We start from the raw sequence: 16,681 nt of genomic DNA on the forward strand, positions 1-16,681 counted from the left end.
TTGAGAAGTCATGTCAATCAGATAGAAACACTTTATGATTGGACAATATTGAGCATCCTCTGAGTTCTTCCGTCCACTTACCATGATGCCTTTGTTCAGTCCACGAATGCAGCACGCTGCTCTTGATGTGTAGATTTTATTTAGTTTGTTTTAAAATTTTATTTATTTATTTTTTAATCCCATTCTAACACTACATTTTTAAAAAAGCAGAGCACATTATCATCCCTACAAAAAATGCAAACTGAAAAAAGTAGGCAAAGTTGTAATTTAATTTAATGTAGACTGAATTACAGAGAAAATTAAGTACAATTAAAAGAAAATAAACTGAATTATGTTATGAACATAATACAAGTTGACTAATAAAATAAACTGATAGCTATGAATCATCCTTCTGAGAGTAACAAAATAAAGATTTGGTCTTTTGGAATACAGAGCCTGAGAAAAAAAAGACAAGCTCTGCTTCAGCTGTTTCCACATCAAACAGAAAACTACATCATGTTCACAAGTTTTCACACTCACACATACACAGTCATTCTAACTCTTCCCCTCTACACTTCTCTCTACAAACTTAATGAAGTAGGTGGAAACATTTTTAAATCCGTGAGATGCCAGTATTTTTTTATGAATAAACTAATAGAGGGCAAAAAATTACTATGCAGTTCAACCTCAAGATTCAATATTTGCACGCTTTATTCTGCCCTCTGCTGGAGGACAGGCATATGGCTCTACACTGTTAAAATGCACTGTATTTCTGTGTATCCAGGGTAAATGGCTTACTTTGAGAATTAAATTTGGTTGAATAATAGAAAAGATATGTGTTTCACACATAATGTAAAATTAAGGCAGTGATGCCATTTTGAGACCACCTCATGTACAGACAGTCCTGGTACAAACACTGATTTGTTATACTGCAGATTAGAAAATGGTCAATAAACAAAGAGGTGACCTTAACAGATGACTGGTCAGCAAGACAACTGCTTCCATGATCTCCAGATTCATGCCAACAAACCATGTATGCAAACAACTTGTGCAGCTGACCGATGAAGCAAAAAAAGTCACATGCAGTCCCACAATAGACTCTTCAGTAGTTCACTCTCAAAAACTACAAACATTTCTGACACACATACACTCACTCATCAAAACATTTTCACATTTGTTTTCCGAAGTTGCCAAAGTTAGCAAAGGCATCTTGTTTAGGTGGAACCATGGCTGGAGACATGGAGTGTGTTAGGCCCATTGTTGGAACACCCATCATCACTGGAGCGCCTGTTCCTAAATTCATGTTCATGTTCATTCCCATCATGCATTGGTTCACAGAGATCCCAGGTATCCCCATAGAGCCCGTGTTTATCCCTGCTGTCATGGATGCAGGCATTCCTGCTGTCATGGACGCAGGCATTCCCGTTGTCATGGATGCAGGCATCCCAGTTGTCATGGGCGGAGAGGTGGGCATTCCAAAACTCAGTTGCCTGATATCATGGAGTTGGCTGTTGGTCTGATGGGCGTCACATGAGGAGGAGAACTGAGGTTCAGACCTCCAAAGTTCTGGGTCAAAAGGTTCACAGGGGGTACACCTGTACACAGGTAAAGTATAGAGTGTTTATAATTATTTATTTAATGACAAGAACCTACAGAGTTTGGTTCACAAACAGAAGCTATTTACTCCTACTTTTCATTACACAAAGATAAATATGAACAAGTCACAAGTTGTAAGGTGATTGTGGCTTTCTAATATAGCAAAGTGTGAACAAGTTTGAGGCAAATAAACTCAAATATAAAATAAAATCACTGGTTCTGTGATGATATGCCACTTTGGAAGAGATAGCTATATCCTGTGTTTTCTTAAGTGTACCTGAACTCATGATCAAGTCTAAATGTTGGCAGGGGCAGCGTACCTTGCTGCTGTATAATGTTGTTGAGAGTTGGTGGGGTCTTGTTGGGGTTGAGCCCAGCTGATAAAAAGTCCAGGCTGATGTTGACTGAGGGATCAGACCATGTTGAACCCAAAGCTCCTGGTCCACCCACTTTCTGCTGCTGTCCCATGGGCTGCTGCGGCATCATGTTCCCTAAACTCTGTAGGATACACATAGCAGACAACATAAGCATAGGTGTAGAGCTCATAAATAGTATCTTCTGTCTGCAAAAAATACAACAAGTACTTATTATAATTACTTATTCGATGTAGTTATTTCTTTCACACAAATGGTTAATTATCCAGAGAGTAACATAGGAATTGAACACAGAATTGACTTAAAACCAACGGTCACTGCGGTACTTAATGAGCTGTACCTGCTGTGAGCGAGACAGGGGCATGTTGGGCAGAGCTCCAGGCGCTGCTCCCCCCAAAGAAAAGGTGAGGCTCTGGGATGCGCTCAGAGTGGCGTGAGGGGTCTGTACCGTGTGGCTGAGTCCACTCATGAGGTCAAATAGTTCGGCTGATGGGGGAATGGGGTTGGAAGGCGCGGTAGAGGTGGGTGTGGTGGAGCCAAACAGGTCTGGAGCAGCCTGAGTAGGCCCACACGATGAGTTGGGGGTGTTAGAGAAGGCACTCCAGTCTCCAAACTCTCCATTTCCAGTGGAAGAAGAAGCAGCTAAAGATAAAAGGTCACTTTATAAAATGATATCTGATGTCTATCTACTCCTCCATAAAAACATAAACCACCACACGATTGAGCATTTAATTCACCATAACAATTCATATCTATCATTATCTTATCGTTACAAAACCTCAAGTGTACCTGTGGAGGTTGGGAGGCTGGCGGAGGCTGCAGGAGAGGAGAAATCTGCAAAGCCACCAATGAGGTCCTGACTTGCACCTTTGAGAAAACAGAAAACAACAAATACATTTTCTGCCTTCATATCTGGATCATGGACATATTCAGTTAGTTACCTGTGGTGCTCTTGGACGAAGGGTCAATCTCTAACAAGTCGGCCAGTCCACTACTCGATGACTGTTTGCCTGAAGACTTGAGAGAAATCACAATCAACACATTTGTACAGGTCTATAATGCCTATAATATTAATCATTGTTATATAAGAAAGTATTGCAAAATACATTTTGTTGATGTTTTCTAACACATCTGATATTGCATACATGTAGCAGAGCAGGTGTTTATTTCTCCAGTTTTTCAACTGTATTCCACTGGACTTCTTGGAGTTTTAAAGGGTCTATTACACTGTACATGTTTAACCTGTACCTTCTCCTCTGGGCTCTTGTCCCCAGTGTAGTGTGCGGCTGCTCCTAGGTCCAGGCTCTTGTTGCTGGAGCCTCCGCTGCGTTTGCGTGTGGTTGTGGTCGTCGTCTCTGTGGCCTGTGTGATCTGGATGCTTTTCGTGGTCACTGTTTCTTCTTCATCTTTAAATTCCAGCGTGTCTTGTCGGCCGTTTCTTGAGGCTCGGTCCTCCTCATTGTCACTATGGCAACAGTGAGATGATGCATTAGAGGCAGCAATGCAGTGTTTTTGTTTTAAATTAGAGTTAATATTAAGGCACATGTGCACATCAGTTTATCCCATTAGACCAGTGGTGGGAGACTGCAAAAAGTGATAATTTGGGGAATTGTTTCTAAACTATAAAGTTGTGACCAATGCTGAACTCAACAAGACTAACTGGAACCATTGATAGATTTTGACCACTGCTTAGCAGGGGCACCCCTCCATGGAGATGCTCTCACTGACATATTTCTTGCAGACTAGTTCTGTCTATAACCAGCAGCGTTGTGTATGACATGCAACTATTATCTGCTCATGAGACATTATGTTTCCCAAATCAGTAATATGTAATATGCTTAGACAAAATCACAGTGGTTGTACCTGATTCTGTCAGGGGAGTCATCTCGCTCCTTCTTTCTGAACTTGTTGAGCGTGTCGTCGATGGTGCTGCCGATCTTGTCACTGATCTCTCCAAGCTTCTCACTAAAGGGAAACCCGCCTTTACCTTTGTCCCAGTCCTCGTCCCACTTTGTACGGTCCAACTCAGTGGCTGAGAGGAGAAACACACAAAAAAATATTAGATGAACATGGAGAAATTAGAAAGTATTCTGTGCTGTGTGGTTTCTGTTAGTGTTATCCATCTGTGCTTCAGCGTTTTATAGATGAAAGCTATAATTCTTCAACATATCAGTTCCTTCTGCATTATGTTCATTAAACAGAAAAAAGGAGTATTTACACTCGTGTGATATGGGCAGCAGACGTGCAATACGAGACATTCCCTTACTAATCCAAAAGTTGGAATTGTGTTCTTGGGCAAGAGACGTCATCCGCTTTGCCTCCACTGTCTATGTACACTGCTTTGTAAAGTACAAATGTGTAGAGTGGATAATATATGAACAAACAGTAGGGCTTATTATAATCATTACAAAAATGAAAAGAGCTCACAGTTCTTGAAGCTGTTGCCTCCTCCACCCATGCTGTCCGAGGACACGCCTATATACTTGTCTTTATTCTTCTTGGCTTTCTTGCGCTCTTCTCTGAGCCGGTCATCATCCTGAATAAACTCCACCATCTCTTTCACCTTCTGCCGCACATTAATACCTTGATCTTTGCCATTCTCATCTATACAAACACAACAAACATACTCATATTTACACTAAGTTAACATTTCACTAGCAACAGCTAGTGAAATGTTAACTTAGCTTTAGTTTGTTCAATTTATACCGATGAAGTTGTAGTTTTCTAGAGAGCGCAGGTCATAGATGTGTTCTCTGGAACTCGTCACAACTCTCTCTGACCCATTTCGGATTAAATAGGCCAGCAGCAGCAAAGCCTGGAGAATACAGACCATACAATTAGTGCGGGGAAATATAAACATGTAAATACACAACATTAAAGCAAAAATCATGTTTTGGCTGAGCAAGGCCATACACAACATTGTGCCTAATCACCAAATAGTAATTAACTAGTAGTCACCTTATATACTCTTCTCCAGTTTTTCTTATTGTCCTTGAGCATTCGTGACCAGAGCATGTTCATGACTTCTGGAAACTGCTCATACATAAAGGTAGATCTGTGGAACAGTGGAGAAAAGAGGCATGGGAAAACAGAAACCTGCTAATTGTGCAACTTGAACAGTATGTTGATTAATTGGTGCTTTAATTTATGTATCCAATTTATTGCTTTTATCGGATTGGTTTCTTCCTGTTTCAATTGCTGCCGTTATATTTCCACATACTTCGCAATTTCTCCCATCAGCTGCCCAGAGGGTCCCCAGGGGTCGTCGTTGGTCGCCTCTCGCACTTTGGACTCAATTTCCGAGTAGTTCATGACCACATTAGTGCTGCGGAAACAATCACAAAAATGGTCATTATTGTCCCTTTGAGGATTTTGAATTTTGAACAGAGCACTTTAGGTTAAGGATAGTTGTGAATGAACAATTCTGACTACACATTTGCATATCAAAAACTTTTACAATTTGCAAATGTACCAAAAACATTAAAATCTGAATGTTTTGAGCATGTATTGTAACTTGTGAGTCAGCTGAAAGGAGACTATAACATTATGCAAGCACAGACCTCATGTATGATCACGAGCAGAGATCACTGAATAATGAATGAAAGCTTTTACAGGCACAGCTCAACGGCTGCACACAATATTAGGGACTGTGATCTTGTGGTTTAAGATTTTACTGTGTCTTAAACCATTGTTATTTCTGGGCTTGGCAACAGAAAAGATGATTGGGAGGCTGCCCAACAATATAAATTAAAGGTTGGGTGTAGGGCTGGGCGATATGGATCAAAAAATATATCTCGATATATTTTGCTATATTTCGATATACGATATATATCTCGATATATGTTCAAGAAAAAATAACCCCCTAAAACTGAAAACTGCAAAAACAAATCTGCCAAATTCCACAAGGTCCTTTTTTTAAATTGAAGTGTAAGAGGTCGACAGTTCATATAGGAACATTTAAGATTACAAAAAACCCTAATTACATAAATAATAATTTAACTGTAAAATAAAATAAATAATACATATTTTCTTCTTTTCATTCATAAATAAAACAACTCAACACAAGTTCATCTTTGCATTCACTCTGTTATCCAGACCATAATCATAACCATGAGCTCATTTAGCAGAAGAAGCTCAGGATGTTCCTTATTTCAATAGATCCATGTTCCTATCCAGCAGTAAGGAGCTCTGAGGTTTAATCCCACAATCCACTGCAGATCAAATCAAAGGTTTCCAAACACTATTGTACAAGTGACACTGCAGCAGATTATTAATTAAAATATTCTGCATAAATAAACTTTACATTGCTAAACTTTACAATATATAAAGCATAACGACTCTAGAGCCACATCAGCCTGTTTGAGATAATAATGTGTTTAATGCAGTTTTGCGCACGTGTGTTTACATTTTACAGAAACGAAACTTAAGCGCATGTCTCATTTGCATAAACAGCGCGCTTCTCACGCAGCTCAGCTCGTTTAGCTTCTTTCGGGCTAAAGGATGCGACTCGGTGGAACATGAGGATGTGCTGCTGATGTTCTTGTCTGTAAATGGTGGAAAACGTTCGTGGTGCTTGAAGTTTTTCACTGGCACCAACTTTCGGCGTTCACGGCGACAGTGAGGAGTGAATGAGACACGAGCGAACAAAATCAGGGAGGCGGGGGCGCGCGGAGGCGACGAGAGAGAAGGTAAACAAGCGAAGCGGCGAAATCAGAATTGAATATAAGCATTATATCGATATATACGATATGTCAGAATTCATATCGAGTTTAAAAACTATCTCGATATATTTAAAATATCGATATATCGCCCACCCCTAGTTGGATGACATTGCTGAAAATTTATATCTCAATATTTTTGGAGGGATTATTCCGATAACAACTGCCAGATCACATTTAACAATTCAAAGCAAATGAGCTAAAACGTGCCTGTAAATGTCTTGGTTGAGGTTTAAGTAGCGTTGTAGAGTAGTGTAGTGTGTAGTGTCATTTGACAGATTACAGATTTAAATGGGTAAAAATGTAATACATGAACTTGTGCAGACAGTGAGCTGCATAGCATTGAATTTGTTGCCTTTGTTACCTTTGTCTTCATGTTTGTTACCACTGACATGAAGACAACATTAAACTACAAAACCAAATCAGCTTCCTGTTTATGTGGTTTTGAAATGCATCAGAAAAGATGTGCACCTTTTCCTTTTTTCTGCTTTAATTGTCCTAGTCACTCGTGTCTCTAATGCTGTTACTTGCACCTTACCTAGTGCCTCTACTGTTTTCATTAGTGCTTTATTCTTGTGCAGCTACCCCTCTCCTCCGCTCAGCACTGCGAAGATAATAACTCTTTTATGTGTTTCAGGACTAAGTGTGTAACAGAAAACATCACATACTCATGATGATGAAGCGCTTGGACTAAAATCAATGGTGTTCACAGCCAGCGCACTTAAAATATCAATGCTATTCTCTCTGTTATAGTTAGAAATAGATGTTATGTCCATGAAAAATGGCATGTTTCCCAATTCTTGCTGGTACATATTCACATAAAAAGAGATGTTTCGTTAAATATTTATTCCTTATTTTTTGACAGTCAATTACATTTTACATTAAGCAACATTTACAAGAGGGACTCTATGACATCTACTTTTGTTGATTTTTAATGGCAAACATAAATGACCCGAAGCAACAATTATTGCAACACAACCTCACCTTATAAAGTCAATATTTAAGCAGTTAAGAGTATCATGTGACTAAAATATTAAAATATGAGAAATTGGTTGGGGGATAAGCCACGCTGTTGGACTGTACTGTACAGCACACTACACAACAGTGACTTGTAGTTGTGTAATTAGGCCACAGTTGTGCATCACTGCCCTGCTGCTGCTAGCCCTGTGCGGGCCTCGCAGGGGGACTGTGGGCAGTTCTCTGGACGCTGCTCTTTCTTGTGTGAATAGGAATTTAAACCTCAATCTTCAAATAACGTTTGAAGGAGGGCACATTGGCGTCCACATGGTACATAACGGAGGGAGAGTATCCCGAGTGTAGGAGCATCCGCGCAGCGGGGCGGGCGTGGGTCTACTACACTACAACAAACAAGGATGGTCCAGATCCCAGACCTGGGTTTAGCCATGCTAGCGACACAGGCTAACTATTGCCCTGATACAATTGTGTTTTCATTGTCCTTTTGGTTCTGTGTCACACAAACAACCCTATTAGAGCGTGCAATGATGAAATCCTTCATGTTGACAGTTATCATCACGGTTGAAAAAAGAGGAACCTGGCCAGTAGCCAGTTAAGCTAACAGCTGAGGGCACTGGTCTGACGTCAGGGCCGTCTCCTCTCTCCGTCAGCGGTAAAAGCTGCTGATGCTGCTCGGCTAAAGCCTGCTAAAGCCCCATAAGCCCCCGGGAGCCAACTGGAGCCCACTGGAGCCCGGCTAACCGGTTAGCGGAGCACGCACTTAGCGGTTAGCAGGGCAACACCTGCTCCTCGGCGGTACTCACGCTTTGTCCACCAGCTCCCGGACTTTCCACATATTGAGCATCTCCGTGCTTCGCGCGGGCCCGCCGCCTCCAGAAGATGTCGCCCAGTGCCTGTGCGGCTCACCGGCGCAGATGTATCAGGTCCAGGGCAGTCACTGAGCCGAGTCCCCCAAGCTTCGAAGCGGAGGTGAAGCAGCCGCTGCGGTAAACGGACCCGGCCCCTGTTACCACGGAAACGTCGTCCCAGTACGTCACAGGCACGCACTGCTGTGGCCCGTGCGTGTGTGAGGTTCAGAATAAAGTGTTTGTTTACTGAAAACAGATTACAAGATATGGGGGTTAAAAAGTGTAATATAAAATGTTAAACGAACAGATATGACAACTTCCCGAGAACATGAGCATGTAACAAGCGAAAATGAATAGCCACGGACTTATTGACATTTCCATAGGCACAGTGTAAAACGTCAGTTAATTACTTTTACGGTTTTGGATGAATACTTATCTAAAATAGCGTGGTCTTTCTGTCAGACTCATAGTGTATGGTCAAACTACAATGGGGTCCTCCAACAAAAAGTAACTAGGCCTACTCGGTGCATTCTGAAAAGATAAATACCTGACAGTTTCCCAAAGATTACAGTAAACGAAGACATAAAGCCTCAAGGGAAAGTGGCCCTACCAGCTCAAATATAGTTTTAGTCAAACGTATGCAAACCGATATTAACGTTAAACTAGTTCAGTAAGACCTGCCCATCAGGACTGTACGAAGTTTCTAATAATCCATTGATGAAATTAACATTATTCAAATTCTGTATCCTGCAAACATTCATAATTGTTTAGCATTATATGTAACTCCCCACCTCTCCGCTAGATGGCTCCCCAAGCACACTTATCTGTTCATTTGTCCCGTTAAGAATGAAATGAGTTCTTTTGCCATCCCAGAACACAGTTAATCATCGCTCTATATTTTGATTACAAGAAAATTACTATATAATGCTGTACTGTCCAACACTGTCCCTGAGTATTCATTTAAACGTTATGCCATTTGTGTCAGAGCAGTTCTGAACTGCGACAAAGGCACATCTTAAAATATTGTATTTATTTATTTATCTATTTGTTTGTTTGTTTGTTTATTGTTGATTTAATGTATTTATATTACCTTAAATTCAAGTTGCTGATAGAATAGATTTCAGTAAATTTGATCTTTATTTCCATGAGAATAACCTGAATAAAGCCATTTGAAGCTTCTAGAATTCATGTAATGTACCTCTTAAAATGCATGCAACAGAGGGCTCCATTGTGTTCTGGGACATTAGCTTTTAGTGAGATGTAAAAAAAAAAAAAAAGTTAGATTTGGAATTATTTCTCACCGCTTGGGCACTGCTGATTTAAAACATATCTTGGATGAGGGAGGAAATAGCCCATAGCCCAATCCTGTGACAGCAACAAATATTTAGTTATGTTATTTGTTGTTTCCTCATCCATATATATGTTGTCATTCATGTTTGAGTTTATTTGCAACTCACTCAGTTCCACCCATTTCATGCAAGATGCATGTCTACTTTGAAGCTAGCAACTATTGGTATTATCCTTATTTACACGACTCACTTCTCCATAGACTTTCTTCTAGCATCCTTGGATTTTTCAAATGCTTAGGATTAAATTTGTTTTATACATTATGAAATTTCCAGATGTGTAGGATTATTAAGACTGAATAGTACATGCATTATATAGACTGTAGAACATTTAAAGCCTAATTCCTGTCTTTTAAATCAACAGTGAGGTGTAGACAGAGGGGATTATCCAGCTGAGCAGAGTAGAGGAAGTGGCCAGAGCATGTGAAGTGTGTTTTTCAGTCGCTCCCTGGAGTCTTACCAGAGATCGCTTGGGAAAAAGACCCCGGAGTCCGCCCCAGGTCTGAGCAGACGCCAAGAAAAGCAAAACTCAAAATAGAGCAGAGAAACAGAGGGATTTTAAACCTGCAATTCAAAGGCACGGGCACAAGGAGAGAAAGATGTGGAGGGCGTGAGAGGGTTTAAGGAGACTAATGGGCCAAACACAGCAATGTGGAAATACCAAAGGTTGTCATGTTGTCCAGGTTTAAGTCTGCTTAAGCCCTGGTATCTTTTCTAGTCCTGAATTGATTTGGTTTAGTCCTGAGACCTGATCAGAGAATAGTTCTGGTTTGACTTAGACCTAATGTTATAGACATGTTTAGTTTGGTTTTATCGTTTTCGTTTGACCTGGTTTAGTACAGATTTAGATCTCTTGTAGACCTGGTTCAGATTAGAGTCGGCCTTGTTTAGTCCTTGTTTAAATCTGGTTCTGTTCAGGTTTTAAAATAACCTGTAATAGTCCTGGTATAATATTTGGGTTGTCAAAAATTTTGACTGATTTAGCCACACTAGAATGCTGTTTCCTCATCAAAAATGTACCAGGAGTTGTGTTTTGTTTCATTCACACATGTTTGAGTAACCCTGTATTACTGGGCTGTCTACATCTCCAAAGCTCAAAATGCTCTCTTCCACCTTGTGATGCCATGAAGTGGTAGTTTTCATGTTAACAGCTCCTTTTACCATTAGTTCAGTAGAGATTGGCAATTCTAAAATTTGAGTGTTAAACATGTGTGAATGAAACAAATACAATTCCAGGTATGATTTTGATGAGCACACATTATCACATCAGTCAGAAAATAGCATAATAAGGGCCCTTTAAATATTTATACTGAAAACACACACACACAGTCTTGGGCAAAATTATACTATATTAGAACTAGTGCAAGGCCACATGGTAATATTAAAGAAACTACTATTTTTGGTTGAAAATTACATTCATGTTGATAATTTAACCGTTCCCTCAGTTTGAAATTATTATCATTTTCGTATCATGACAACACATGCACTACATTTAGAATAGTCCTGACTGCTGTGACCTGTATCGTACATTACAGCTTTGGGGTCTCGTATCATAAATGGAAAATCAAAACATTCACACACAAACACAAACAGGGCTGATGAGGACCATATGCTGCAGACACTGGGAGAAGGGAGACTGTGAATTGTAAAGTTTATTTTTTCTTCTCTTGAATGAGGAGCAGTGGGTGAGATGCACGGAGGGGAGAGGGCTATGGGAAACTGCAGCAGGGGAAGTGCGGATAGTGTGTTAAGAAAAAGAGAGTGAGAGGGATTGAGGGAGAGAAAGAAGTGACAGGAAAAGGAGGAGAGAGACAGAAGAGAGAGGAGGAGAGAGAACATGGAAGTATGAGTGAGAGAGGGGCAAAGAGAGAAGTGAGAGAAAGAGTGGGTGGGAGAGTGCGGGAGGACAGATATGGAGAAACAGATTGAGAGAGGAAAGAGAGTGAGAGGAGAGAAGAGGAGCTAGGGGACTTCCACTGTATGGACATGTATAGAAGTCATTAAGTTAGGATGTTTGTGATCACTGTACAATATCACAGAGTCCAAGTTTAAACTATTTAAAATGTTGAATGGTTATATAAGTCTATTTAATATTTGTTGTTTTGCTAATATATTTTCATAATATATATTGACTTTATATATAAAAAAAAATAGATATATAGTAAAAAATTATATACAGTAAAAAGTAAAAAAAAATGTGTGCAGCTGTTTGCAAATAATTTCAGGTGGCAAAGACTTACTTCTTGGCAGACGAAATGGAAGAAAAAGAAGATGGTTTACAAGGTGGGGTGAGACACAGTTTCCATGAGACGAGATGAATAAAAATGTAATATTTTGTTGGTATTATAATATTTGGTATTAGAAGTTGTATCTCAAAGTGCTCATAAAATGACAGAAATGATTATCCTACCTTTTTAAGTGTAACGGTCATGATGTTACAAAGAAAGAAAGCAGACAGTATTTACCACCTCTGAAAATCTTTTACGATGGGACAAGATCTAGTGCCACAAGATCTCATAAGATTTTTTTTTCATGTTTCCTTTTGGATTTGACAAAAAGGAGTTACGTGGTGGTGAGTCACATTTTCTAAGAAGCTTTAGATCCAAAAATCAGCACAACAATGACAGCAAAATATTAAATAAAAATAATGAAGCCAACTGCACAATTTATTTTAAAAAAATTATGTGAAAATCTCATCTTCTAGTTCTCGTGACCCCAATCTTATGTCTCATTTCATCTCGTGGAAATTGTGTCTCATCCATAGACTGTATATATAAACATAGGACATAGGTAACCTGCTAGTTGTTGAGTTCCAAATAGAAAGAATTCATGATGCTTTTGGCTCCTTCGACTCTGTTTTGACTCTACATTGGAAAACTGTCACCCCTCTCTCTGTAACTGCTGCAGTGAGTCTCATCATTTTGGTCGTATCAACGTGATCTTGGTATTTTTTATTTTGCTATTTTGTTTGCAAATAAACTATTCCTATTATGGACCTGGCTCCAAATTGATCCTTAAAATCCAGCATAGTGAGCTTCATTTGACTGGACTGAACTTTTTAAACATATGGTCTCATCCCATTTCTACCCTTTACCCATCTTCTCCACACGTTTCGTCTGCTAAGAAGTAAGGCAACACATCTTTGCCACCTGAAATTATTTCTCATTAACAGCTGCACTTGGACATTTTGACATCTTGAGAAGAAGTCGAATTTTCTCTACAATGTGTCCAATGCTACTAACTCACCCATAAATAACCCTCTTTTACTGTTTCTACAGCCCAGAGCCCAAAACATCTGCTTTTTAATGACTTGATTCAATTAACCATTTACCACACCACACAAGAGGAAAATAAGCCAACACCTGCACACTGGCCTCTAAAAGATCCCAAGGACACACATTTACAAGCTCCATTCCCCATTCAAACAGATATACCATTACATATGAGAATAGTGATAAGGATACAATGATGTAAATTGCATGGAAAAATAATCAGATTTAGCCTTTTTTGCCAATAATTTCATTCGAGGCCTGCAGCACAATTGTGAATGACAAGTTGAAGACAAGCACCTGTGTTTGACCGCAGTCCTGAGCCAGCATTTTTGTGTGTGAAAGGAAGTTTTGGCCCGTTTAAAGTTGTTCATAATAAGAGAAAAATGCACAGAGAGGAAGAGGAGGGGGAGGAGGGAGAGTCTGATTTGCTGCAGATGCTACACAGTCCACTGGGAACATGACATAAGGCCGGTCCCAATGAAAAATACTGTGCTTATGCTGCTGTGGCATCTGTGTATAAGATAGGCCCTTTCAGTAGGCACATTAGGCAGGAGTCAGGGGGAAGTACTGGGGGATGTGGGTGAAATCAAACTTTGCCATAGCGACCCAGTGATGTGAGGCTTCAGATGATGACAGAGAAGTGCTTTGCTCACTGACACTTTGGATGGGTGTGAACTGCTGACCCTGCAGTTTGCTCATGTATGATTTTATATGTCAGTGAAATACTTCATGTGAGTATCTTCATATAGGCTTGGGGCTGCTTAACAACAACCTTTTACTTTTTGTTCAGTAGAAATGAGAAATTCCAGGGCTGAAATTATCCAAATGATTCTAATGAAGGTGTTTTCTGTTTGAGAGAAAAAGATTTGTGTGTTAAACATGCGTGAATGAAACAAAATACAATTCCAGGTGTGTTTTTGATGAGGAAACAACATTACTATTAGATCAGAAAGTAGCGTGACATGGGTCTATGACCCACAAACATAATAATCCCACAGAAGCATAAAACTCAGTTTAATAAATTGAATGTATTACATTTGTTGGTTCACACAAACATAATACAAAGTTTATTGGTAAATTAAAAACAAATGGCTACCAATTCTAATATATGATATACCATTGTACATGTATATTACCTTTAACTGATTTTTTTTTTTTTTACCACATAACAATATGCTTGTTTTGAAATATATTTGCAGAATGAGCATAGGCCTAAATGTCTTTCCTAAGTATCCAACGCAGTATGCAGTGTTGTATGGATCAAACTGGGAACTTATAGTTTAGTGGGTAAGCACCCATAATACAATAAGTTTGTGGGAAGTTATTACGCTTTGCGTGACAAAATGTTTGAATGTTTGTGGGGCTAACATGACCTCATCAAAATAAGAACTCATCAAAATAAGAACACTGGCCATTGTTATTGGCCATCAGCTCTAAAATGTGTATTGTTTTTAATTTGATGAATTTGCCGTAAAATTCAAGATTCCCAAAAACCTGCTTAAAAATATATATAATTAACTAAACTAACTGAAGTGGTTTAATGCCTAGAGGCTGAAGAGCTTCCTCATCCTGTACCTTTAATACCACTCCTTGGATGAGACATCCATATTTCTCCAGAAGGTCCTGGTCGCTGAAATCATGTGGTGAACACGGAGGAACAAGAGGAATGGGTGCTATCTTCCTCCTCACCCATGGAGAAAGGGGGTTTGCCCAGGTAGAGGAATACAAGTAGGGCAGTGCTAGTACACAGTCCTAGACTGACCTATGGAGCCCCGAAATAAATGTTTTGATAATATCCCAGCTGCAGCTTCGACTTCCTGTGTGCCTGTCCAAAATCAATCAGCTTCACTTTTAAAGCCTGATAGCGTACAGATGTAGTAAAGTTATGTTTGTGGTGGAGAATTGTCATTATGTTTGTGGGGATTATTATGTTTGTGGGGCTAACAGGCCCTTTAAGGGAATTTAAAAGTATTTTTTGTTATTGTTACAGAAAGTCCTCAATGTTATGTCCTATTCTCCTAAATAGCTGACATATTCGTGCACATTTGAAGCAGCCCCAAATCTATATAAAGATACTCATATGAACTTTTTCAGTGACAGAAAATCATACATTCATGCCATGAGACCCATTCCTAAATATATTGTAAGAGATTTTGCAATTTCTTCTTATCTAATGCACTTTGAACACACTTTGACACTAGTAAGTTAAGACATGTTCCTGTCCACATTCCTTTTACAGTAGCATGTGCAGTTTGTCCCACGGGAAACAGAGAGAGATACATCCTTTTTTAACATGGAAAATCTGACACAAAGAAACTGACCTTTTTCCATTTAAATCTACCTACTACACCTTGAAATGAGTAGATGAAGCAGGCTTTTACATTTTATAAGGGAAATTTACCTCCAGGAATTATAAGTACCAAATTCAATACAGATACATTCAATACAGTTAATTGTAAAGGTTAATTTTATTGATGTTTTAATAGATATTTTGTACCAGATGCCCTTTCCTGTGGTATCCTTTATTGAGGTTGACTGGAGCTACAATAATTAGACTTAGACAAACTTTATTAGTCCACAAGGGAAATTATTTGGACTCAGTAGCTCACACATTACAATATAATATAATAACAAAGGTCAATAATATTAATAATGATAATAATCTCAAAACAAGTATTAAAAGTAGCAAAAGACTGGTGCCAAATAAGGCGCAATTATACAAATATGTGCAAGTGAAATGTAGTAATATTACATTTATTTCGGCTTTATACAAGAGATTTATACTTTTATTTTGACATTTGTTGTATTATCATATCATTTACAAAGTATCAGATTTTTAGTAGATTGTGGAAAGAAAATACCCGTAACTTTTAGGTCTTAAACAAATAAACTTTATTAGCAAAATCACTCAAATTTAACAATGATGTATGTTTCTAATTAATATTTTAGCGGAAAAGTTTGTCCAAAATACTGTGAGGTACTTGGCATCTGATATCCGCAATGTACAAGGCTGCTCTGTTATTCTCCAGTGAGTTCACCATCGCCTCGGGCCTGAGATTGTTATTTTAAATCTTTGCTAATTGTCGAACTTTGCGCTTGGGTCTTTTCCATCACCTTATTACTATGTCCAGTTATGTGTACGCGGTTGGTTTTACGGGGCGGCCATTTTGGGGCATACTTGTATAAACACAATGAAGTCACTGAAAAGGATCATTTCCACTTCACGTTTTATGAATAATATTATTGTAAACTATCTGTGACCTGACCTTTCGGGCCATAATTTGACTCTTGACTGAAAACACATGTGGATGGTTCGAGGGTAGCTGGTCCTCCATTGTAAACTATTGGTGACATCATGCTCCCTGCAGTGAAACAGGAGCTCTTAAACCAGGATTGTTTTGTTTATTTTTGCTTATTCTGAAGAAAACAATGCCAATGTTTCCCCAAAGGACTATTTGTAAGGAGTCATTATTTCAGCTAATCAGAAATTATAGCAAGGCCAGGTATACAGGCGATTATCCTCATCCAAAAGAGAGTGTTTCTGCCAAGGTGGAACTGGGGCTGGAGCTTTTA

General features: G+C 39.1%; 1 protein-coding gene across 1 annotated transcript; it reads right to left on the reverse strand.

Moving 5' to 3' along the window:
• Positions 1-255: 255 nt before the first annotated feature.
• Positions 256-8,673, reverse strand: LOC110155904 (clathrin interactor 1-like). Its single transcript, XM_055148849.1, has 12 exons — positions 8,446-8,673; positions 5,170-5,274; positions 4,908-5,004; positions 4,656-4,764; positions 4,377-4,553; positions 3,813-3,981; positions 3,198-3,414; positions 2,891-2,966; positions 2,739-2,816; positions 2,290-2,591; positions 1,896-2,073; positions 256-1,574 (listed from the first exon to the last, which is right to left on the reverse strand). Exons 1-12 carry the CDS (start codon positions 8,484-8,486, stop codon positions 1,462-1,464), a joined length of 1,662 nt encoding a protein of 553 aa, XP_055004824.1. The 5' UTR covers positions 8,487-8,673; the 3' UTR covers positions 256-1,461.
• Between the last annotated feature and the right edge of the window lie 8,008 nt (positions 8,674-16,681).

Source organism: Boleophthalmus pectinirostris, unplaced genomic scaffold (assembly GCF_026225935.1).
Source record: "Boleophthalmus pectinirostris isolate CB_2022bp ecotype Guang Dong unplaced genomic scaffold, ASM2622593v1 HiC_scaffold_12, whole genome shotgun sequence".
In the NCBI taxonomy this organism is placed as follows: Eukaryota; Metazoa; Chordata; class Actinopteri; order Gobiiformes; family Gobiidae; genus Boleophthalmus; species Boleophthalmus pectinirostris.

Bases quoted from the DNA above. Each gene is read 5' to 3' on its own strand.
- LOC110155904 (XM_055148849.1), bottom strand. From the start codon at position 8,486: ATGCTCAATATGTGGAAAGTCCGGGAGCTGGTGGACAAAGC. The intron at 5,005-5,169 runs GTATGTGGAAAT...ACTGTTCCACAG, and splicing joins CTGATGGGAGAAATTGCGAA to ATCTACCTTTATGTATGAGC. The intron at 2,967-3,197 runs GTACAGGTTAAA...ATTTCTCTCAAG, and splicing joins ACAAGAGCCCAGAGGAGAAG to TCTTCAGGCAAACAGTCATC.